Source organism: Mercenaria mercenaria, chromosome 2 (genome assembly GCF_021730395.1).
Source record: "Mercenaria mercenaria strain notata chromosome 2, MADL_Memer_1, whole genome shotgun sequence".
Taxonomy (NCBI): Eukaryota; Metazoa; Mollusca; class Bivalvia; order Venerida; family Veneridae; genus Mercenaria; species Mercenaria mercenaria.
The window spans coordinates 101,959,109-101,984,135 of record NC_069362.1 but is presented as its reverse complement, the minus strand read 5'-3'; the positions used below and the strand labels follow the sequence as shown (position 1 = coordinate 101,984,135).

Below are 25,027 nucleotides of genomic sequence, written 5' to 3'. Positions count from 1 at the left end.
TTCATGTTCTACGAGCTGTTATCATAGCAGGCATATAAAAACACAGCTAAAATAATTTGTGTTATCAAAGCTAACAAGCTGGTACATTGAATTAATTAAATTTTTATAAATTTTCAATACGCAACAACATTTATAGGGACTGTATTTTTTCTGATTTAAGACACAGAACTGTGAATTCATAAAAAAATTTATACAGACTATTTTTCACTTATGCAAACTAAAAATATAAGTGATATATAGTGCTGTCCCAGCTGTTGATTTACATGCTTTGTGCTGATTGATAAATATTTCTTTTCAGTGTACATTTAAAAAGCTTTAACTATATACTCTTTACATTGCATATAAATTCCTTTTTTACATTACCATCCTTCTAAGAACTGACCTAGTGACCTTGTTTTAGACCAAGATTATTTAGTTACAACCTTGACCTAGATTTTAACTGATGAAAATTTCCGGCCTGTGTTTCATGAAGACATAAAATGTGGCGTCTACAGTGCAAACAACATTTTTCTATTACATGACCTAATGACCTGTTTTGGACACTGTACAATCCAGTATCAAACTTCTACCAGACTTTATTGAGGCAAACATTCTGACAAGGTTTCAATGATATTGTGAGTGTAACAGCCTTACTTTTATGACCAGAAGCACCGGTGACTGGGCAATCTCAATGCTCAGGTGAGCTGAACAATAATACAAAATCAAAGACATATAATTACATTTTATTATTTATTAAATTTTTTTTTAATAAATCTGGTATAGTAGTAGTTGTAGTAAAAACACACTGAAAAAATACATTTTTAGACTAGAATATTATATTCCAGAAACAATACTAAAACAAGAGCTGTCACTTATGGTGACAAATGCCCCCCACAGCACCTTGACCTTTGACCTGGTGAACTTGACCTTTGTCCTGGTGACCCCAAAGTCAGTAGGGATGGTGTACTCAATAAGTACTGTCAGCATGTGAAGTTTGAAGCTCCTGGGTGCAGTGGTTCGCGAGTAAAGTGCCTTCATGCAAAGTTAACGTTGGCCCCGTGACCGTGACCTTTGACCTGGTGACCCTTAAGTCAGTAGGGGTGGTGTACTCAGTAAGTACTATCAGCATGTGTAATTTGAAGGTCCTGGGTGCAGTGGTTCGCGAGTAAAGTGCCTTCATGCAAAAAGTTAACGTTGGCCCCTATGACCTTGACCTGGTGACCCCGAAGTCAGTAGGGGAGGTGTACTCAATAAATACTATCAGCATGTGATGTTTGAAGGTCCTGGGTGCAGTGGTTCGCAAGTGCCTTCATGCAAAAAGTTAACGTTGGCCCCTGTGACCTTGACCTTTGACCTGGTGACCCAAAAGTCCGTAGGGATAGTGTACTTAATAAGTACTACCAGCAAGTGAAGTTTGAAGGTCCTGGGTGCAGTGGTTCGTGAGTAAAGTGCCTTCATGCAAAAAGTTAACATTGTGATGAACGAACGAACGAACTAACGAATGGACGGACAGATGAAAACAAATATGCCTCCCTTCGGGGGCATAAAAACTGTTTATACCAAACAGGAAGTGACTATTTAGAGGTACATGTAAAGTAGTCCTGGACCAAAATATAGTTCCATGTTTTCAATGAAATATAGAATAATGCGTCATGTAAGGATGTGACAGTTATAGACTTTGGTTTATTTTCAAACACTGTTAACTGTATTGAGAAAAAATCTGGACAACTTCTGTTGTAAATTTCCTGATTTTAGTTTTATTCCCTGTGTAAATGTCTACATGATATGTGTAATTGCTTAATTGGCAATTGTCATGGCAGCATTTTCAGAGGGTGTTGAATTTCAAAACAGATAATTTTTCTTATATGTAACATAACAGCTCTTTACTTATATATTTTTGGTAAGCAGACATGTTATACTGTCTATATATGGTTTACAAATATCTGAAATGCTTTAAAGTAATGAAAATTATGTCTCAAGATATAAAAAAAAGGTGGAAAGGAATTAGTATAGTGTAACCTACAATAGCTGTTGTGTCAGGAAAAAGAGCACAGAAAAATACATTTCAAAGCTAGAGATCACCTAACCAGAGTCTAAACAAGAGCTGTCAGTGGACAGCGCGCTCGACTATACTCAGTGCTTGATAGTATAATATAAGCTATGAGTAAAACTATAACATTACAATAAGCATATTCTAAGTGGAAAAGGGGCCATAATTCAGTCAAAATACTTGATAGAGTTGCCTCATCCTTTTTACAGATTGGGGTCATGATGGTAAACAAGTATGCAAAATATCAAAGCAATATCTCAATGGACTTTGAAAACATTTGGGGTGGTACGCAAACTTTAACATTTATTCTAAGTCGAAAAGGGGCCATAATTCAGTCAAAATGCTTGATAGAGTTGCCTCCTCCTTTTTGCAGACTGGGGTCATGATGGTAAACAAGTATGCAAAATATCAAAGCAATATCTCAATGGACTTTGAAAATATTTGGGGTGGTACGCAAACTTTAACATTTATTCTAAGTCGAAAAGGGGCCATAATTCAGTCAAATTGCTTGATAGAGTTGCGTCCTCCTTTTTACAGACTTGGGTCATGATGGTAAACAACTATGCAAAATATGAAAGCAATACCTCAATGGACTTTGAAAATATTTGGGGTGGTACGCAAACTTTAACATTTATTCTAATTTGAAAAGGGGCCATAATTCAGTCAAAATGCTTGATAGAGTTGCCTCCTCCTTTTTACAGACTGGGGTCATGATGGTAAACAAGTATGCAAAATATGAAAGCAATATCTCAATGGACTTGGAAAATATTTGGGGTGGTACGCAAACTTTAACATTTGTGTGACGCTCACGCCGGGGCGAGTAGGATAGCTCCCCTATTCTTCGAATAGTCGAGCTAAAAAACATCTGACATTTGATTATATGTAGATACTGATATGACTGCAATAAATAACATATACAACATTTCAAGAATAGCTGTTGAAAATACTAACATGGAAGAGGTACAAATATAAATTTTCTAGTAACATGGACAAGTTAATTTTTTTAAAGACATATTCCTTTTCTAATTTATGGCTGTATATGAACAAAATAGCAGGCAGGCTTGATTGCACAATCATGCCGATTTCCAAGTGTAACGATCTGCACTTGTGTGATAGACCAGCAAGATAGCCCGACTGAAACAGTACTACACATATTTAAAAAACTTGGCAGCACCAGTTTTAGTAACATAAAACTTGATAGAATCATCCTGATATTGAAACAAGAGGGCCAAGATGGCCCTAGGTCGCTCACCTGAGTAACACACCATAAAAGTGTAAACATGATTTAAATGTTGGAGACAGTCTGACCAAATTTCATTAAGATTGGACCAAAAATGTGGCCTCTTGAATGTACACAAGCATTTTTTTTGATCTGACCAAGTGACCTAATTTTTTATCCCACATGACCCAGATTCAAACTTGTCCAAGATTTCATAAGAACAAACATTCTGACAAAGTTTCGGGAAGATTGGAGCAAAAAAGTGGCCTCTAGAGTGTATACAAGCTTTTCCTTTCATTTGACCTTGTGACCTAGTTTTTGACCCCACGTGACTCAGATTTTAAATCTTCTAAGACTTTATGATAACAAATATTCTGACCAAGTTTTATGAAGATAGAATCAAAAATGTACCACCTAGAGTGTAAACAAGCTTATTCTTTGATTTGACCTGGTGACCTAGATTTTGACCCCATGTGACCCAGATGAAAATTCATCTGAGATTACATGCAGACAAACATTCTGACAAAGGTTCATGCACTTCAAATTAAAAATGCAGCCCCAATTGCATATACAAGGTTTTTCTTTTATTTTAACAGGTGACCTAGTTTTTGACCCCAAATGACCAAGATTCGAAATTGGGATAAAGATCATCAAGATAAACATTTTGACCAAGATTCATGAAGATAAGGTCATAAACGTGGCCTCTAGAGTGTTATCAAGCTTTTCATTTGATTTGACCAGATGACCTAGTTTTTGAACCCACATGACCCCGATTCAATTTAACCTAGAGATCATCAAGGCAAACATTTTGACCAATTCTGAGTTTCAAACTTAAACTGTGGATTCTAGAGTGTAAACAAGATTTTCCTTTGATCTGGCCTACTGACCTAGTTTTCGACCCCACACGACCCAGTTTCGAATTTAACCTAGAGATCATCAAGACAAACATTCTGACCAAGTTTCATAAAGATTGAGTCACAATTGTGGCCTCTAGAGTGTTCACAAGCTTTTCCTTTGATCTAGCCTACTGACCTAGTTTTTAACCCAACATGACCCAGTTTTGAATTTGGCCTAGAGATCATCGAGACAAATATTCTGACCAAGTTTCATAAAGATTGGGTCACAGCCTTGGCACACAAGGCAAATGTTGACGGACGACGCACAAATGAAGCCGGACAATGACTGGTACCAATACCTCACCTTGAGCACCTCATGCTCAGGTGAGCGAAAAACAAGAGCATCGCAATGCGGAGCAATATATGCCCTAAGGTATGACTTTGACCCTCAAATGTGACCTTGACGTTGAAGTGAGCCATCAGAAACATGCATTCTGTATGTCGTCTCGATGTTGTGAACATTTGTGCTAAGTTTCTTTGAAATCCTCCAAGCAGTTCAAGAGTTACAGAGCAGACACGAAGCAGTCATATGACCTTTTACCCCTAAGTGTGACCTTGACCTTGAAATGAGCCATCCAAAACATGCACTCTGCACGTCATCTCGATGTGGTGAGCATTTGTGTCAAGTTTCTTTGAAATCCTTCAAGGGGTTCAAGAGTTACAGAGCAGACATGAAATTGCTAAAGGACGGACGGACACCAGCATCATAACATAATACATCCTTTCGCGCGTATAAAACCTATTTTTACTAAGAAAATAAATGAAAAGGACTGAAAAACAAACTGAAAATAAAAAAAGAGACCAGACAGAAAGTGAAACAATCCATATGTGTATTGCAGAGCATAAATTATCAAAGCATTCTGGTTTTGGTAAACTGAACTTTGAGGGACAGGCCTGTGTGTGGAATTAACAAGAGATGTTGCAGGCGTCAGCATGCACCACTATTTTGATGCTGGATAGTGAAATACAGCTAATCTGAGGAAGCTGGAGCTATCACTGGAGAGCTTAATGACTCCAATGCGGGTGACAAAATTTGACAATAGTTTAAGTTTGAGCACATGTATTTAGTAATAACACTGATAAGAGTGAAATTGTACCGAAACATTAACTAAGTATAAAAGGGACATAATTCAAATAGTGCTCTGGAACCTGTGCACTTCAAGTCAGGTCATCACAGTGTTAATGTGTGTGAATTTTCAATCCATTCCCACAAGTGGTTACGGAGATACCAGCTTACATACAAAAACTTAAACCAAGTCGGGACACTAACAAAAGAGGGCGAGTGCAATAGCTCTACCTTATCTTCATATAGTCAAGCTAATAAATACTGCCATTTTGGTCATTTCTAATTTCTCGTTTTCAGAATAATGTGACCTCAGACCTAGTATATAATACTTAAAAAAGCGCTGATAAAATATTTATCCACACAATTTGCTCATATACTCTCAAGATTTTCCCTAGAAACACCCTGCAATGGGATGCATCATATCAAGATTGATTCACTACACCTTTAAAAGATGTTAGTACTTTCATGTTCTACTGAATGATCCTTGTATATGTGATTACTGATTTTGATTATAGATGTACAGCACCTTGAAATCAATATTATTATTCTCTCACAGTAACATTCTTGTCACTGTCAATCTTGTAATACTGCAACTTACTGCAATAGCAAAAATGTATGTTTTGTTAAAAATTGTTTTACATAAAATATATGGTAAATGAAATTGAAACAATTTTAAACAAGAGGGCCATGGCTTAAAATTGCAAAAATATTTGCCAGTATTACACTATGATCTACAATCAGTTTCATTCAACTATATTCTTTTTGTGGAGCCCATTTTCACAGTTGAGGCAGTGAATTCCAAACCTTTATGATACCTTACTATCACAGCATATAAATATCACATTGCTTTGGTTTGGACAGTTAATATTTTAGACATTTGGACATGACGTGAACACTGACAACTGAGGTAGAGCTGTGGTTGATAGTACAATGTACTTCTCCAAAATATTGACAATATTACTGTCTCACACTCAGCAATGTAATATTCATTCTGAACCACACTGGAAAAAAATGAATTTCACAAATTTAGAAACCACGTCAGAAAAAAAATCAACCTGTTCCAGTTGTTACAGCCTATCAAAACAATTATATGTTACAAAACTGTTCTGCATTAAAAATGTTTGCAAATTAAGAAAAATTCTGGCATCTCTGATGTAGTAAAAGCTATCAATGCCTTCATTGTAGTTTTTTTTGTTGAAAATAAACTAACAAAAATAAATTACAGTAGTATCTTAAAGGAAATGTAAGAATACTGAACATTTATTACTTGGATGCTTTGCAATCGCAATATAAATAAGGTAAAATAATAAAACAACAAGGCCCTGTATCAATCACCTGACCTAGTTCTTACCCCAGATAACCTAGCATCTAATTTGGCCTCGATTTCATAGAGACAAACATTCTGACCATGTTTAAAGTAAATCTAGTAGATCATTAACCAAGTTTATCAATTATTTACCTAGTGACATAATTTTGACCTCAGGTATCCCACTTTCAAACTTGACCTAGATTCCACACAGACAAATAATCTGACAAGGATTTATGAAGATCAAATTCAAATACATTGTAGTGGCCTCTACATAGTTAACAAAGTTTTCTATGATTTGACATCATGATCTAGTTATTTTCATAAATAACCAAGTTAAAATTTATCCTAGATTTAAAACATTCTGACCAAGTCTCGTGAAGATCAGGTAGAAAATGTGGCCTTCTGAGTGTAAACAATGTCTATGATCCAACCTAGTGTCCTAGTTTCTTTACCTAGATATTTAAGTTTTCAACCCGACCTAGCTTTTATAAAGGCAAACATTCTGACAAAGTTTTAAGAAGATCAAACAGAAAATGCGGCCTCTAGAGTGTTAACAAAGTCTTTCTATGATCTGACCTAAAGACGTAGGTTTTGATCCCAGATGACCCATTAACATTCTCATCCAAGATTGTACTGGGTAATTTTCTGACCAAGTTTTATTTAGAATGAGCTAAAATTGGTGACCTCCGGAGCGTAAACAGTCAAATTATTGATGACTCATGACAACGGACACAGTGTGATCTCAATAGCTCACCTTGAGCACTTTGCACTCAGGTGAGCTAAATATATACATTCAATGACTTGCAACAAAAGGTGTATGGACAAATATATTTGGCTTGATTTATTACGGTTGGTCTGTTTCTGGCTTTATATGTTGTCTGCTCATTACAACTGGCATGCAGTAAAAGTTGCACAGTGCTGCTTTCACTGTTCTACAATATGGCGTCATCTCACGTGTTACAGGATTGAACATCACTGTTGAATACTGGTTACTCTGACAACCAACAATCAAAATCTGTCCTTCATGAGGAATGACACCATAGTGATCAAAATGTGGCATGTTTCCCACTACTGACACAGATGACCCAACTTTAAATTCTACAATATCGCCATGGCGATAAAAAATGTAAACTGCTTCATCTACGACTGCAACTCTGCTGGCTGTTGATGCCATTAACGGCATATCTTCAATAACAAAACACATTTTTCTCTTTATGTCAAAACACTGAACTTTAGTTGACAAAGTCCGATCTGACAACTTTCCACCAAACACATAAATTCTGTTTCCAATAGCTGCTGTTGGCATGAAGGATACAGGAATTTCAAGTCCGCCAACTAATTTCCATTCATTCATTTTTGGATCATAACATTCAATGCTACAAAGTGTCTGTGAGATTCTTGTGCTTCCACCAACAACATATATATTGCCTCCTATTTCTACCATAGAATGACCCCATCGACCTTCCAGCAATGGACTGCAGTGCTGCCATCTATTGTCACTTGACACAAACTGAAGAACAAGATTCTGACCATGGTAGCCGCCCGAGACATAAATATCTCCCCTACACTTACAGACTGCAAAGCATGCACCAGGCTCCGTTGGGAGTTCAGCTAATGTGTACTCTGCATCTCGTCGGAAACTAAAACACTTGATTTCTGTTGCCTGAGGATTTGGATGTCTACTACGTGTGCCTACAACACACATCATCTCTTCTTGTCTATGGTGACAATTTCGTGACATATCAGACAAATATTTTGTCCCACTTATATCATAATCTTTGGCAGTTAAATATTCATACACACCATTGAGCAATAACTGACAGCCCTCGTGATTCTGAACCAATTCATTCTTATTCAATTCCTTCACATATTTCACACAAATCAAAGGAAATCGAACATTTCTTAACAATTTCCCTAATTCATGACTTCTCGTCTCCGAATCAACATTTACCCATTTCAAAACAGCATCACACACAGCCTCCTCTGAGGGCGTGTTCAAGTCATCATCATTGATAATGGCTATGAGATCATCAGCAGAGATGTGCCCATACTCCTCGGTGTTCAATACTGTTGGAAAAAACTCGAGAATGTATGTCCAACTCTTCTTTACCAGTTTTGAACAATTCAAACTTGTTGCAAGATTCCATATACCCAGGCAATTTTCTGGTCCTATAAATAAAACAAATGTAAAAGTAATCACTATCAAACATGTTCTATCAAAGTTATTATTTTTAATTTACCCATTGGTTTACCACAAGTAACTGAATCCTATGATTAGCTGTGCTTTAAACAACATTACCCAAAATATGAGAACAGCATTAGGTTTTTAGTTAATTCAAAACAAGTGTCATCTAATGAGAGCACACATGATTATTTGAAGCCCTTCCTGGTTTTCCACCTAACACTATGAAAGCTCTAGCTGAAAAAGGGACATAATTTTGCAAAAATGTAAGGCAGAGTTGTGAATCAGACCGGATGATTTTTTGTAACATTTTTCTGACAAGGACACACCACAAAAGCTCTACATTTTGAACATGTTCACATTTTCAAGCTAAATATTTAACTTACACGTACATGTACATTTCAATGTATAAACTGCTGATGAATAATTAGCGGAATTGTCCTCTGAGAACACAAGTTTGCCTTTCTTTCGGATTCAACTCACCATCTTGTAACATAGTAAATTAGATTACTGTGGTTAATTTTCAGTTGTTTTTTTTTTGTTTTTATTTTTTTTTTATCTATTCAATAAGCAAAAAAATAAAATTTCAGACTGGGCATTTACTGAAGTTGTGTATTGGTAAAGTATAAGTGTCCCAAATTTTTCCCATAAATATGTCACACTTTAGGAGGAAATGACTTAAAGGCACTGACCTCCAGATTTTGGCTAAAATATTATTTTATCTTTCATATTGAAGTTTGGTCATATTATGAACATTAGAATATGAGTTTTTCTTTCCAACTTTTTCAAAACTGCCAAATCAAGAAAAAAAGACGACCGCGTCGAGAATCCAACTGGGACCGCCACAGTAAAAAAGAAGTTTTCCGCTTTCGCTACCAATAGCGCTATGGAGGATATGGTGTTAAATGCGTGTTAAACATGCATATTTACAATCAAGGCAGTTAACCTCAAGTAAAGCGTTACAAATTATTTTCGATTTTTATCATAAAAATTAGTAAAAACATGTGTTTCTGTAACATATAGTGTGTCAGCAATTAAGTTTCAAAGCATTCTTAAGAAATATAGCATTTAACTGACATGGTGTGCTTGGTGTGTTTTAGGGGGAAGACTTTGGTGCTAAAAATATGTGGGATTTATTTGGATAGAGAAAACACTACCATTTTTATGCCGTTGCTCGCTCGCTGTGCGTAAACAGTTTGCAACTGGGCTTTGAAGTAAGATTTTTCTGAAAGAGTACATTTACTTGCCCAAAAGATGGCCAACCATTTGTAAAGAAATATTTCTTTGAAAAAAATTACGGACTTGGAAGCAATGTACAAGTCAAAATGCTCATGATCACCTTTCTAATGGCTCACTGTCACAGGGGCAAAAATTTTCAAAATGACTTTTTGGATTTTTTTTTATAAACATAATAATAATTTGTAATACAGTTGAATATCGTTACCTCGATATCAGTTAGCTCGATACTCCGGTTAGCACGATGTGTTTGAGTCGGTCCCAATTTTTCCCTATTTATCTTAATGTAATTATTTATCATTACCTCGATATGATTAGCTCGATATTTTGTTTAGCTCGATGAGATTTTTCAGTCCCGTCAACTTACCTGTACTGTTTTTACACCTGGTTTCGTCGATATCACAGTTTGTCAAAAATATCCATGTTATTTGTAAGGTGTGAAAATCAACCTATTGTTGTCCGGCGATGTATTAATCATATTCAAGTTAGTTTGTGTCTTTGTTTTGTTTGTTATTTAATCTTTAATCCAATTTAAATGTCAGGAAGTTTGCATTTAATTCCCAATAATTAGTGTTATAAAACACCGTGCAAGCATGAAAGCTGTTTTGTAACAACTAATTTGGATGAAATATTTTCTGTTTGACAGTGTAAAACTCTGCCATTTAGTATTGAGTAACAATATGCGTATTTAACTGGCAAATTTTCGTTATTGAAGCACAGTCAAAATGACTACTCAACAAGGAACGTTACCGCTGCATTCAGACTTGTTTAGGGAAGGAATAAAAATGCTAATGCTAATTAAGATATTTTATTTGTAAATAAAATTAAAATCGTATTTACGTTCTATATTATTTCTTCCCCCTTTCAAACCGTCTAACAAAAAGCATTGGATATAATGACAATATAGACGTCCAACACAAGTACAAAGAAGTCTTCGGATACGTCGATGCAATCTTTACAGTCCCTTGAATATCGAGGTAACGGTATTCGACTGTATATTTAAGTGTATATGGCTCATGGACCCATACTGTATCCTAGGTACACTACTGTCACCTGTGACTAAGTCTTAAACTGGTATAACTGTGTGACAATAGTAATGTTCTGAGCTTTGTTGAAATATGGAATGAAATGTATCTGTTGCAGTACAGGTATGAAATCCCAACCTCTCTATTAACTGATCAAAGTGACTTTGACATTTTGGGTATCTGACCCTTAATCTTTAGACGCATGACGTTTACTGGGACCTTAAAGGCGCTGGCCCCTAGATCTTGACAATAAAAAACAAGAGGGCCATGATGGCTCTGTATCGCTCACCTGAGTACCATTGCTCAAAATGATATGATCAAGTTTTGACATACAGCACATAGGCATACACATTAAATATCATCAGGATAAACATTTTCTAATAACAGTCCCTTTTGACCTAGTCAGGGCCAATTTCCATACCAAGTTTGAGGGTCCTAGGCTCAAATGCTGCATTTTTGTACTAACATGACTATTCCTTACCCTGGAAGACTAAGATAACATTTAAAACCAATCTCATTAGACGCTGCTGAGATATATTCGTTTACATAAAATAAAGGGAGGTAATTTGTCATAAATTCAGTCAATATGTATCTCCACTGATTGTCCAAGTCCATCTGTTGACATAAATGAAATTTCAGATCAGTATCTTCATTAGTTACGGAGATATACCCATTTTAATTTGAAATAAAGGGAGGTAATTGGACATAAAATCAGTCCATAGTTATCTACCCTGACTGTCTCAGTCCAACGAAATGACAATAATGAAATTTCAAATAAGTCCTATAAGTACTTACTGATATAAATCCATTTTGATTACAATAAGGGGAGGTAATCAGATATAAAATAACTCTGGAACCTACGACTGGACCTGACAGATTCATCATGGAATCCAGGATTTATTGTTGTTGAAGATATTTAGGAAGTTTGTATCAAATCAAACCATAAATGAAGTCTCTATATGGCTGCAAAAGCAAAAATAGCAAATTTTGGACCTTAAAGGGGCCATAACTCTGGAACCCATGATGGAATCTGGCCAGTTCAAGAAAAGAACCAAGATCTTGTGGTGATACAAGTGTGCAAGTTTGGTTAAAACAAGAGCTGTCAGTTGACAGCGGGCTTGACTATTCTCAGTGCTTGACAGTATAATATAAGCAATGAGTAAAACTTTAACATTACAATAAGCATATTCTAAGTCGAAAAGGGGCCATAATTCAGTCAAAATCTTTGATAGAGTTGTCTGCTCCTGTTTACAGAATGGGGGTCATGATGGTAAACAAGTATGCAAAATATAAACAAGTATGCAAAATATGAAAGCAAGCAATATCTAAATGGACTTCGAAAATATTTGGGGTGGTACGCAAACTTTAACATTACAATAAGCATATTCTAAGTCAAAACGGGGCCATAATTCAGACAAAATGCTTGATAGAGTTGTCTGCTCCTGTTTACAGAATGGGGTCATGATGGTAAACAAGTATGCAAAATATGAAAGCAATATCTCAATGGACTTTGAAAATATTTGGGGTGGTACGCAAACTTTACCATTTGTGTGATGCTCACACTAACGCTCACGCCCACGCTTGGGCTCGAATAGTCGAGCTAATAAAATCATAAATGAAGCTGCTATTGTGCAGACAAGGTCAAAATAGCTAATTTTGGCCCTTTCAGGGGCCATAACTCTGGAACCCATTATGGGATCTGGCCGGTTCAAGAAAGGAACCAAGATTTTATGGTGACACAAGTTTTGTGCAAGTTTGATTAAATTCAAATCATAAATGAAGCTGCTATTGTGCAGACAAGGTCAAATTAGCTAATTCTAGCCCTTTCAGGGGCCATCACTCTGGAACTTATAATGGAATCTGGCCAGTTCAAGAAAGTAACCAAGATCTTATGGTGATACAAGTTGTGTGCTAGTTAGGTTAAAATAAAATCATAAATAAAGCTGCTATTGTGCTGACAAGGTCAAAATAGTTAATTTTGGCCCTTTCAGGGGCCATAACTCTGGAACCCATTATGGGATCTGACCGGTTCAAGAAAGGAACCAAGATGTTATGGTGACACAAGTTTTGTGCAAGTTTGATTAAATTCAAATCATAAATGAAGCTGCTATTGTGCAGACAAAGTAAAAATAGCTAATTCTAGCCCTTTCAGGGGCCATCACTCTGGAACTTATCATGGAATCTGGCCAGTTCAAGAAAGGAACCAAGATCTTATGGTGATACAAGTTGTGTGCTAGTTAGGTTAAAATAAAATCATAAACAAGAAACGCGGCAATGCCACGAAACCAGGTTTTCAACACTTTTCATAAGAATAAAACAGAGTGATCTTGGCGCCCACCAATGTGCCATTTTTGAGTGTTCCAAATTTCAAGACTTACTGACTAGCTCAAGGTCAAATTTCATTTCCGTACACAACACTGTGCATGTGGTCCAAATTCGAAAGCTGTAGCTTGAGAAATGTGAAAGTAGGTCACTAGATCAATCTTAAGGTCAAAGTTTAATTCGGTACACAAAACTATGCAAGTGGTCCAAATTTGAAGGCTGTAGCTTGAGAAATGTGGAAGTAGGTCACTAAGTCAAAATCAAGGTCAAATTTCACTTCAGAAACAAATCTATGCATGTAGTCCAAAATTGAAGCCTGTACCTTCAAAAATGTGAAAGTAGGTCACTAGGTCAATGTCAAGGTCAAAGTCTGTTTCGGTACACAATCCTATTCATGTGGTCTAAATTTGAAGCCTGTAGCTACAGAAATGTGAAAGTAGGTCACTAGGTCAATCTTAAGGTCAAAGTTCATTTCGGTACACAAAACTACGCAAGTGGTCCAAATTTGAAGGCTGTAGCTTGAGAAATGTGAAAGTAGATCACTAGGTCAATGTAAAGGTCAAAGTTTGTTTCGGTACACAAAACCATGCATGTGGTCTAAATTTGAAGCCTGTAGCTACAGAAATGTGAAAGTAGGTCACTAGGTCAATCTTAAGGTCAAAGTTCATTTCGGTACACAAAACTACGCAAGTGGTCCAAATTTGAAGGCTGTAGCTTGAGAAATGTGAAAGTAGGTCACTAGGTCAAAATCAAGGTCAAATTTAATTTTGGAATACAGAACTATGCATGTGGTCCAAATTTGAAGCCTGTACCTTCAAAAATGTGAAAGTAGGTCACTAGGTCAATGTAAAGGTTAAAGTTTGTTTCGGTACATTAAACCATGCATGTGGTCCAAATTTGAAGGCTGTAGCTTGAGAAATGTGAAAGTAGGTCACTGGGTCAAAATCAATGTCAAATTTCATTTCGGAACACGAAATTATGCATGTGGTCCAAATTTGAAGCCTGTACCTTCAAAAATGTGAAAGTAGGTCACTAGGTCAATGTCAAGGTCAAAGTTTATTTCAGTGCACAAAACTATGCATGTGGTCCAAATTTGAAGGTTGTAGCTACAGAAATGTGAAAGTAGGTCACTAGGTCAAAATCAAGGTCAACTCATGTCAAGGTTCATCTTGCCACTCAAAACCATACATGTGGTCCAAATTTGAATGTTGTAGGTTATTGACAAGAAGTTTTTAAAAGCTTTTCCCTATATAAGTCTATATGAACCATGTGACCCCAGGGCGGGGCCATATTTGACCCTAGGGGGATAATTTAACAAACTTGGTAGAGAACCACCAGACGATGCTACATTACAATATCAAAGCCCTAGGCTTTGTGGTTTGGACAAGAAGATTTTCAAAGTTTTTCCCTATATAAGTCTATGTAAACCATGTGACCCCCGGGGCGGGGCCATATTTGACCCTAGGGGGATAATTTGAACAACCTTAGTAAAGACCACTAGATGATGTCACATACAAAATATCAGCCCTGTGGTTTGGACAAGAGGTTTTTCAAAGTTTTTCCCTATACAAGTCTATATAAACCATGTGACCCCCGGGCGGGGCCATATTAGACCCCAGGGAAATAATTTCAATCATATGGTAGAGGACTACTAGATGATGCTTCATACCAAATATCAAAGCCCTAGGCTCTGTGGTTTTGGGCAAGAAGATTTTCAAAGTTTTTCCCTATATCAATCTATGTAAATTATAGAAATAAACAAAGGGCCATAACTTACTAAAAATTTGTTGAACCAGTCTGATTTTCAGGGGGACACAACTAGGGTACCAATACATCATTCTGACAAAGTTTGGTCAAAATCCCCCTGGTAGTTTCTGAGGAGATGCGATAACGAGAAATTGTTAACGGAAGGACGGACGGACGGACGGACGGAAGGACGCCGGACCACGGACGCAGAGTGATTTGAATAGCCCACCATCTGATGATGGTGGGCTAACAAGAGTGCCAGAATGTCACAATATACGCCCATCACAGCAAATTTTTTTTCTCTAGCACCTGTATTTGCAGATGTAATTTTAATTTTGTGGTTGTTTAGTAATCATTGTAATTCTTTTGTTTTTCTAAGTCCACAAAAAAACTCCTTACCAGGTAGAGATACCTTAAAATACACCTAAAATTAGAAAGTAACAACTATGTTGTACCACAGAAAAGTGGTCTTGGTTTTTCCCTACGGTCAATTATAAAAAAAGTTACAATATAAGTTATTTATAGTAACAACTAAGGGAAGTTAATCTTAAAAAAAAAAAAAAAAAAAAAAAAAAATACAAATTTTTTTTTTTAAGTCCACACAGAAATCCTTACCAGGTAGAGATTGGTCAAAATACACCTAAAAATTGGATGTAACATGCATGTTGTACTACAGAAAAGTGGTCTCGATTTTTCCCTACGTCTAGTAATGAAAAAGTTACAATATAAGCTATTTATAGTAACAACAAAGGGAAGTAATTCTAAAGAAGGGAACTGCGCAAGACACTTCGTCTCATGATGGTGTATAATTGTGCCAAGTTACTTCAAAATCCCTCTATGCATGAAGAAGATATGCTCCGGACAAAGTTTTCATTCTTGTATCCTTTGACCTCTAAGTGTGACCTTGACCTTAGACCTAGGGACCTGGTTCTTGCGCATGACACTCCGTCTCATGATGGTGAACAATTGTGCCAACTTTCATCAAAATCCCTCCATGCATGTAGAAGATATGCTAACCCTAACCCTAACCTAACCCTATTTTTAGTAACAATGACCTTGACCTTGATCCCAGAAACCCCAAAATCAATCCCAAGCTACAACTTTATATAAGTTTTCTATACACCAAGTTTCATCATGATAGCTCATTCCTAAGTTAAGTTATTGATCGGAAACCCTTTTTCTATTTTAAGTAACAGTGACCTTGACCTTGACCTCAGAAACCCCAAAATCAATCCCAGCCTTTGTCTTGATATAAGCTACATACATACCAAGTTTTATTCAAATATCTTTACCGAAACAAAAGTTATTGACCGGAAACCCTTTTTCTATTTTAAGTAACAGTGACCTTGACCTTGACCCCAGAAACCCCCAAATCAATCCCAGCCTTTGTCTTGATATAAGCTACATACATACCAAGTTTTATTCAAATATCTTTACCGAAACAAAAGTTATTGACCGGAAACACCAGTTTGACGTCGCCGCCCGCCCGACCGACATCTACCCCAATCTAATAACTCAGGTTTTCGTTGAAAACCTGGTTAATGAAGCTGCTATTGTGCAGACAAGGTCAAAATAGCTAATTCTGTCCCTTTCAGGGGCCATAACTCTGGAACCCATAAAGGAATCTGGCCAGTTCAAGAAAGGAACCAAGCTCTTATGGTGATACAAGTTTTGTGCAAGTTTGGTAAAAATCAAATCATAAATAAAGCTGCTATTATGCAGACAAGGTCAAACTGGCTAATTTTGGCCCTTTCAGGGGCCATAACTCTGGAACCCATAATGGGATCTGGCCAGTTCAAGGAAGAAACCAAGATCTTATGGTAATACAAGTTGTTTGCAAGTTTGGTTAAAATAAAATCATAAATGAAACCACTATTGTGCAGACAAGAAATTGTTGACGGACGGACGCACGACTGATGACGGACGACAGACGAAGGGGGATCACAAAAGCTCACCTTGTCACTATGTGACAGGTGAGCTAAAAAAAGGTAACAGGAAATTATTGCTATATTTCCTAAGAAAGCTTTGAAATTTAATTACTGACAGACTATATATAATGAAAACAGTTGTTTTTCCTAGTTTTACACTGAAAATTGAAAAGCGTTATGCTTTACTCAGGATAAACTGCCTTAATTATAAATATCTATATTTAACGCGCTATACACATAATCCTCTGTGGCGATATTGAAAAGACAGCGGAGTTTTTTATTGATTCAATTCCCGACACAGACATCTTTTTTTTTGATTTGGCATTTTTAAGATAGTTTAAAACTCATATTCTAATGTTCATAATATGGCCAAACTTCAATTTTAAAGAAAGATCATTTTTAGCCAAAATCTGGAGGTCAGAGCCTTTAAGTAAGGTTTGAAAATTAAAGGTAATGATACAGCTCAGTTAAAAATCTGAAATATCAAAGACCAATTACCAATTTGTTTCTTGAGGTACATTTCACACTGCTCCTGTAGACATTTGATCTGTAACATTACAGCTGCTTGAAGCAACAGCTGTACATTGTCTGGTGTGATTACGTCACTTCCTGTGTACATAAAACTCAAAATCGCTTCAAAAACATCCGGCTCAATATTCTGTAAGTTAACAGTTCCCTGGAGAGTCTCCTGCATGCCTGACCTGAACATTGCACTGAAATATGCTGACAGAGATGACAGTATCATCTTGTGGCAGTTGTACGTCTTTGTTCCAACATGGACTACGATGTCAGTGAATGATTCATCTCGCCATATTTCCTCTATACCCTGTGACAGGACCTCATGGTATTCAGATTTGAAATTGTTCTCTATAGCCATCTCTACCTCTTCCTCTCCTACCTCTGAAATAATAAACCAGACACTAATACTAGTAATACAGAAATTCTTATCATGTAAGGCTAGCCAGGCAGGTGCTTGTTTCATTGCCACACTGGTAACTTATGATCTTTTAGTTTTAGAACTTTTAAATGTAATTACTTACCTTACATTGATTGTAGTAGAGAAATTTCATACAAGATATGTCAACTACAATGATGGCTATTTGGCTCACTCGAGCCATTCATGTGGTCCACAGCCATTTTCTTTACATTTTCTATGTTTAGATTGCTCGAAGTATTTTGCTCTCCCCCATGCGATCTGTATATTTAATGGTTACTTCTAATTTCTACAGTAAATAATATATTGCAGAGATTACACTTACTCCAGCTCTGACTGGTGTTCAAACCTACACCCCTTTGGAATTATAAAGGGATTGATTGGTGCTTTAACTCTGTATCTAAATATTAAGCAGAATATTCCAATAACCAGTATTCATATAAGTGGAATTAACTTATTTTGTAAAATTAGCACACCAAATTGAAGGGATTCAAAGTCCTGTTTCGATTTTTAATCATATTTGTTTTTTTATTTTTCTAAAGATTTCCTTACTTTTTTATAACAAATTTTAGTAAAATAAAACCTTTTAAAAGTCAAGACTGTGCTTTCCTTTTTTCATACAATTATGATTGAAATACTCTAATTATTTAAACCTTTCAATATGACATAAAATTTGGGAGATATTCTATAGTGTTGACCTGTCAAACAAAAAAATCTCTCTTTAAAAAGGAGATACATGACCCCCACTTTTCTTGTTGTTTTTCGGTGGTTTATAGGTCATTTAAGAACAAAAGGCTAGTAATTCTTTTTCAAAATGGGCCTGGCTATATATGTGTTACAACTCTCAGAAGACTGTTAATTTTATATAGAACATATAGCAAATTTATTTACTACTGTACAGCTTACAGCAAATTGCTATATAAATTAGGGTTGATGAATCAACAGAAAATAATTCTCCTTAGTTACCCACCAGTGCCTGCACGTCGTGAGAAGGCACAGGGCATTGACAGAACTAGGTCATAACTATACTGGCCTTTTTCTGTCAGTGTCCTGACTGAAGCTGGTGGGAGTGCCCCTAAAATGGAAGGAGCTACCTTCTTGGTTGATGGCCTGTGGTTAGACAGCATGCAGAGAAGACCCTGAGCTTCCCAATCCCGCTCAACATTGGAAGCGGGAGGAGAGGGGTACATCAACTCCACGATGAGGGACCAGCGATGGCAGCGACTTGTGACTCCAACCGTCCTTGTTAGGGCAACCGTGCTTGCCTCCAGTATTTATTGTCATGCAACCATGTCTCTTCTTGGGTCACTGTCGTTTATGGTCTCATTGGCCGTGACAGTGACTCAATTAATTGCATTTTTTGCCTAATACTCTAAAGAAATTGCATAGAGGTAAATTCTCTTCACCACTCTGGCTTCAGAAGTTTTCTTTGATAGCATGCCTGGTGGCGAGGATTTCTTTTTTCTAGTAGTGAGTTTAAATAAATCTCCTAGGTGACATGCCATTGTGTCTATACTCATAACATAGCGTAATTCTATACTGAGCCTGAATGGGCAGGTGGACCCTTATTATAAACACTAAGGAAGGAACAGAAAAAAATGTTCTAGCATAAAACTGCTGTTCTTGTCATTTTTCGGGGTTGTGTTAACAGAGATTCTCGCGCTCATGTGCTGTTATAACACATTTTTATATATCCTTGCGGTACGGGTTTTGGTACACATGAGGGGTAAAGAAGTAAGACCATTGTTTATTCAATCAAGATTTTATAAAAAAAATCGATTTTAGACAACTGAGTCCTGTGCTTATGATTCATGTAGAAAATGAGAAATGTAATGTATGAAAAGTTGTTTTATATCCTGTTTAAAAACATGGACTCCACTTCAGAATATTTTAATACTAGGGTAAATGAAATGGCGCACCCTTAATCAAATCTAAATACACTGAAATTTACAGGAAATTTCCTGTATGTTCAAAGGAAGTAATGTAATTCTTATAACTGTACTATTTAAACATGAATTTATGGTGAATTAAGAAAACAAAATATAGCTTTACATGTTATTAATATAAAATCATAAATTACAGGATTACATGCTTAATATTGAAATTAATAAATAAAACGCTTTTACTGAAAGAAATTTAAGTGTGTTATATCACTTTTTATTCGAGGAACATAACTGCATAAATAATTTGTAACTGCAGAAATATTTATTTCCAAGCTGTAAGTTACATACCCAGTGAGAATTTTTTTTATATTTTTCTAATTTGTTAATAATTACGGAGATGCCATGTCTGGATTTTTAAACTAATTTTTTCCCAGGTTATCTGAAATGTCATTATATTTAATAAATGTGAAATAAAAGCTTACATGTGTATGTGTATCTCTGCTAAAAACTGTTTGTTTCAGTCAGGTTTTGTAAAGTTTCAGGGTAAAGGCAAACTGGCTCAAAAAGTAAAAAGAGAAACCATGAAATTAGGGTACCTATACACATGTCTTAGGTTTTCACTGTTTGTGCATATTTGTTTATCAAAGTTTTGTAATTTACTAGCAGAAAACATCCATTTGAACAAATGATGAAGATTGCAGGGCTGAATGTTCAGTAAATTTAACAGTATATGCAGTCACAGTTGGTGTGCCAAAACATATACCCCGCCATTTCTGATGTCTAAATTATATGTGCGTTCCGTCACAATCCGTGGCATTTAAGCGTAAACGTATTACGGCACCAAAACAGATAATTCAACTGGAAAAGACATCAACTAGGATATTCTCACGCATTTCATGGAAATTTAATGACGTAACCGTCACGTTGTGGGAGAATGTATTCGTTTATTAGTTTTTTTTCGTGATTTATGCTAAACAGCCTTAGCGCATGTTCATTTCGTGTTATAACATCTTCTGAATCCCTCGGGAATATGTTATTTGGTACCCTCGCCCTATGGCCAATAGCTATTCATAGCTAATGAGTCTTAAATGTCTAACAGTATAATGTTGACACCCGAATATAAATAAAAAATTGTATCTTGTACCAATCCCTCAAGATTCTGCAGACATTATAATAATCGCCCCATATACCTCACATGTTAATGGAACACATTCTTGTTTCCAACATAATGTCCTTCTATGATCAGTTTAACATTCTCAGTCCCTACCAACATGGTTTCAGGTCAAAACACAGCTGTGAAACCCAGCTAATAAGTTTTTCCCAAGAAGTCAGTGACAGCTTAGAACAAGGTCAACAAACAGATATCATAGTCATGGACTTCAGCAAAGCTTTCGATAAGGTAGATCATCACAAACTAGTCAACAAGTTACAAAGACTAGGTGTCAATCCACAGGTCACTTTTTGGGCCAAGTCCTTCCTTCAGGGTCGCACTCAGCAGGTTGTCGTCGAAGGTCACAATTCAGACAATCTCCCCGTCCTCTCTGGTGTCCCACAAGGCTCGGTCCTCGGACCTTGCCTCTTCCTCTCGTACATAAATGATCTGCCTGAAAGTGTTAAAGGCAAGGTGAGGCTGTTCGCAGATGATACAATAGTCTATGTTACGGTCAAATCAAACAGTGATGCCCGAGCCCTACAGCAAGACCTTTTCAGTCTCGAAACCTGGGAGTCTGATTGGTCCATGGAATTCAATCCAGATAAGTGTGAAGTCCTAAGAATCAGTGGCAAAAGAAACCCTGTAATATTCCCTTATAAGCTGCATGACATCGAGTTAAAATCGGCTGATTCTTCCAAATATTTAGGCGTAACCATTAGTAAAGACCTATCATGGACCAATCATATCAATAATGTAACATCAAAAGCAAAAATTCCCTAAGATTCCTCAAACGTAATGTCAAAACCCCAAATAAAAGAGTCAAAGAGGTTGCATATAAAACCTATGTTAGACCCCAGTTAGAGTACTGTTCCACCATATGGCATCCATGGCAAAAATACCAAACCCATAAAATTGAGCAAGTTCAAAGATCTGCAGCAAGATATGTCTATAATGACTACAATTACACCAGTAGTGTCTCCAAAATGATAAATGAACTAAACTGGCAAACCCTAGAACAACGCCATAAGATCAGCTCAGTTACTATGTTATACAAGATCCAACAACACCTTGTTTTTGTTGACCACAGTCACCTTAGACCTACCAGAAACTTGAACTACTTGATACCGTATTCAAAGACACATTTAATATCATGCAAACTCCTTTTTTCCCCAGAAGCATACGTCTGTGGAACAGTCTCCCAGTGTCTTTGCAAGCTAGTCCCAACTTAGAAGTATTTGTTGGTCAGCTACCACCCTTCTATCAGTTCTAATTCAACTTCTTGCTTTTACTTTTTAACCTGACCTGTAAAATAGTTCTTTTACTTTATCTTTGAGATGCACATAATCTCTGTATTCTTATTATTTTTAACAGCTATCCATGACAAAGCGCCTGCTACTCTGTGCTAGTTATAATCGATAATGATTGTTAAGCAGTATAACATAGACATAGACAGGGTTTCCACTGGGCACATTTTTTTCCCCGCCACTTAAATTTTTTAAAGAAAAAGTTGCGTGCGGTGGACGAAGGATGAATAATGTCGAAAAAATTAGAATGAATATAATATCACTCAATTAGTTCAGTTTTTAAAATTTATTTTCTACATTCCACAAATAACTCAACAAGCAGATGCATACACATTAACAATGATTTATCATGTAAGGATAAGTAGTCAGTTCAAAATTATATACCATCTTTTTTTTTCAATCTCTTTTTCATTTCATACTTTAACCATGCAATTTGCTCTTGAACCAGTCTATCCTGATATCACATTGAATCAAAAATAGGTTTTAATCTTCTCAACAATTTTCAAAACGAATCTATAAATCTATCCCTATATAGTCTTAGAGTTTACCAATTTTGAATTATCTCCCTTTAATGGTCATTTTTCACTACTAGGATGTTTCTAAAAGTTTAACATGAACATTTAGCTGTTTAATTTCTAACTTTTTATTTCAAAATTTATATAAGGTCATTTATCCAAAACAGCGTATTTTATTTTATTTTATGACTTTTGAAAAGCTTTTTAAAAAGCTTAAAGTTTAGTTATATATAAATCTAAATTTCTATAATGTATAGCGAAAATACCACCTAAAGGTACAAGTTGCTCTTTATTTTGATGCCCTTGGATGGGGCCGTGTATCAATGCTATACATTGGGCACATAAAAGAACCAAAAGAACTGCTTTAGTCAATTTGTTAATTTTGTTAATTTGCTGAAATACGCGACTGAAATTTACAAGCACGTAGATTTATTTAAAAGTAATATTTTACAATCGCGCAAATTTATCTATAATATCTTCGAATTGTCATTATTATCCATTACTTCGGCGAATCGGCTTGATATTAAAAATAACTTGCGTTTTAGTCTCAAGAAAATGGGTGGGGCTTTAGATGAAGCGCTCAGCAAATATTTCGTTTCATTTGCTTTCGTAATAGTAGGGGGGGCTTAATTTGGCGAATCAGATTGACTGATAATCGTTCTTGCGTGGAGGAACACACTCGTGACTCAGCGAAGTTTTAAATTATACCCCGAGGTGTAATTCGGTATCAACAAGGTGTATAGTCTTCGTGTATTGCTAAATATCGGATTATCCGTGACACGCTGTGTATAATATTTCTGATCGGTGATAGTCGGCACGATTCTACTGTAACGGTGTTGTTTGATACGATATCCGGTAGTAAAACAGGCCGCTATACAGGTTTACCTCAGATGTTTAATAACATAAATTTAAAATTGTTAACTGTGGAAATTTTTTTCGCCAATTTAATTTTTTTTTTCGCCAAAAAAGGAATTGGCGAATAGCAGCAGAAACCCTGATAGACATCGGACAATCAATATCATAGACAAATTATATACACACTGCTACACCTACATTTTAGTTATTTATTAGATGTAGACGAACAACCGGTATTCCTTCAACACAAGTATTTTGTTGGATTCAGTCTGTTACTACCGCCTTCATAGATCTACATCTACGGTGTTACTCCCAACATACTGTGCTCTTGGTGGAAAGAAATTAGATCTACTTGTAATAATAATTAAAAGTCTAACAATTCCAAAATTCAATATACTCATTTGATTTTACCTTTATTTGGCAGTTGTTTATTAGTGAATTCTATAAATAGACTAGGCTGATGTGCTTGATTTATATTTTTCTCAGAACATTGGAGATAATTTTTTTATGAAGAAAAAAACCGGAACATCAACAAATTATTGAAGAAATACTTTAGTCTACACTTATCTGTACAACATAGGTAGCTGTACTGATATGATTACACGGTTTTTATGTCCTTTCAATATGATCTAATCAAGCATCCCGATTATTTTGAAGGCTGAACACCACTAATTCTGGCTGTTCTTAAAGGTCACAATAGCCTAAATAGTTTTCCCTATAGGTTAAAGGTCAGTAATTCAAATCCTTCTTTGTTTCATATAAAAAACGACAACTTCATGTCGTCTTTACGTATCTTTAGAGAACATCACTTTTTCCTACACCAATTTTTCATGAAAGTTCTATCACAAACTAACGAAAAAATGAAAAGAAAATAGGGGGTTGAATAGTTCCTAGTGAAATGCCAGTCAGTTGTGGTCTGCTACCCTAAAAATGGCGCATATTTGCTCTCCTCCGCGCAATAAACACCTACTTCCGGTTTCGATCTGCAAAACTTGCCATGTGGGTTGTATGAACATGAAAACCGTCCCATTTCATGCAGAATGTATTCTAGTAGCGAAAAAGTGTGATGAAAGCACTCGTTCTACACGAATTTACGCAGAAAATGGGAAAATTAGGATCTATTTATTATGGACTTCTTTCGACTACACCACGGAAGCACATTTTCGACCGAATTACTGACCTTATTCCTATAAGAAATGTTTCTTATCAAATTTCACACCATTTTCATCTCTATTTCCAAGAAAGATGTAATACCAAACATATTGCCAAGTTTCATTGTGAAATTTCGAGATTTTAGAGAAATATAGACATTTAATAGAAGCCACCCCCTACCCATTTAAAGGGCTAAATTTTGGACTTATGGACCTTTTATTGTATATTTTGGTAAAAGTTCCACTCTTTTGCATCATTTTTCACTGGGATTTT

The 25,027-nt window shown here is 36.1% G+C and overlaps 1 protein-coding gene across 2 annotated transcripts; it reads right to left on the bottom strand.

Annotated features, from left to right (window-relative positions):
• Positions 1 to 715: 715 nt before the first annotated feature.
• On the bottom strand, positions 716 to 24,165 carry LOC123564738 (kelch-like protein 24). 2 transcript variants are annotated; one of them, XM_053537394.1, is made up of 3 exons: positions 24,014 to 24,165; positions 17,457 to 17,858; positions 716 to 8,688 (listed from the first exon to the last, which is right to left on the bottom strand). In XM_053537394.1, the coding sequence occupies exons 2-3, from the start codon at positions 17,833 to 17,835 to the stop codon at positions 7,364 to 7,366; spliced, it is 1,704 nt and encodes a 567-aa protein (XP_053393369.1). In that variant the 5' UTR covers positions 17,836 to 17,858; positions 24,014 to 24,165; the 3' UTR covers positions 716 to 7,363. The 2 variants fall into 2 exon arrangements, with proteins under 2 accessions (XP_053393369.1, XP_053393368.1); XM_053537393.1 differs by lacking the exon at positions 24,014 to 24,165 and adding an exon at positions 23,801 to 24,001.
• Between the last annotated feature and the right edge of the window lie 862 nt (positions 24,166 to 25,027).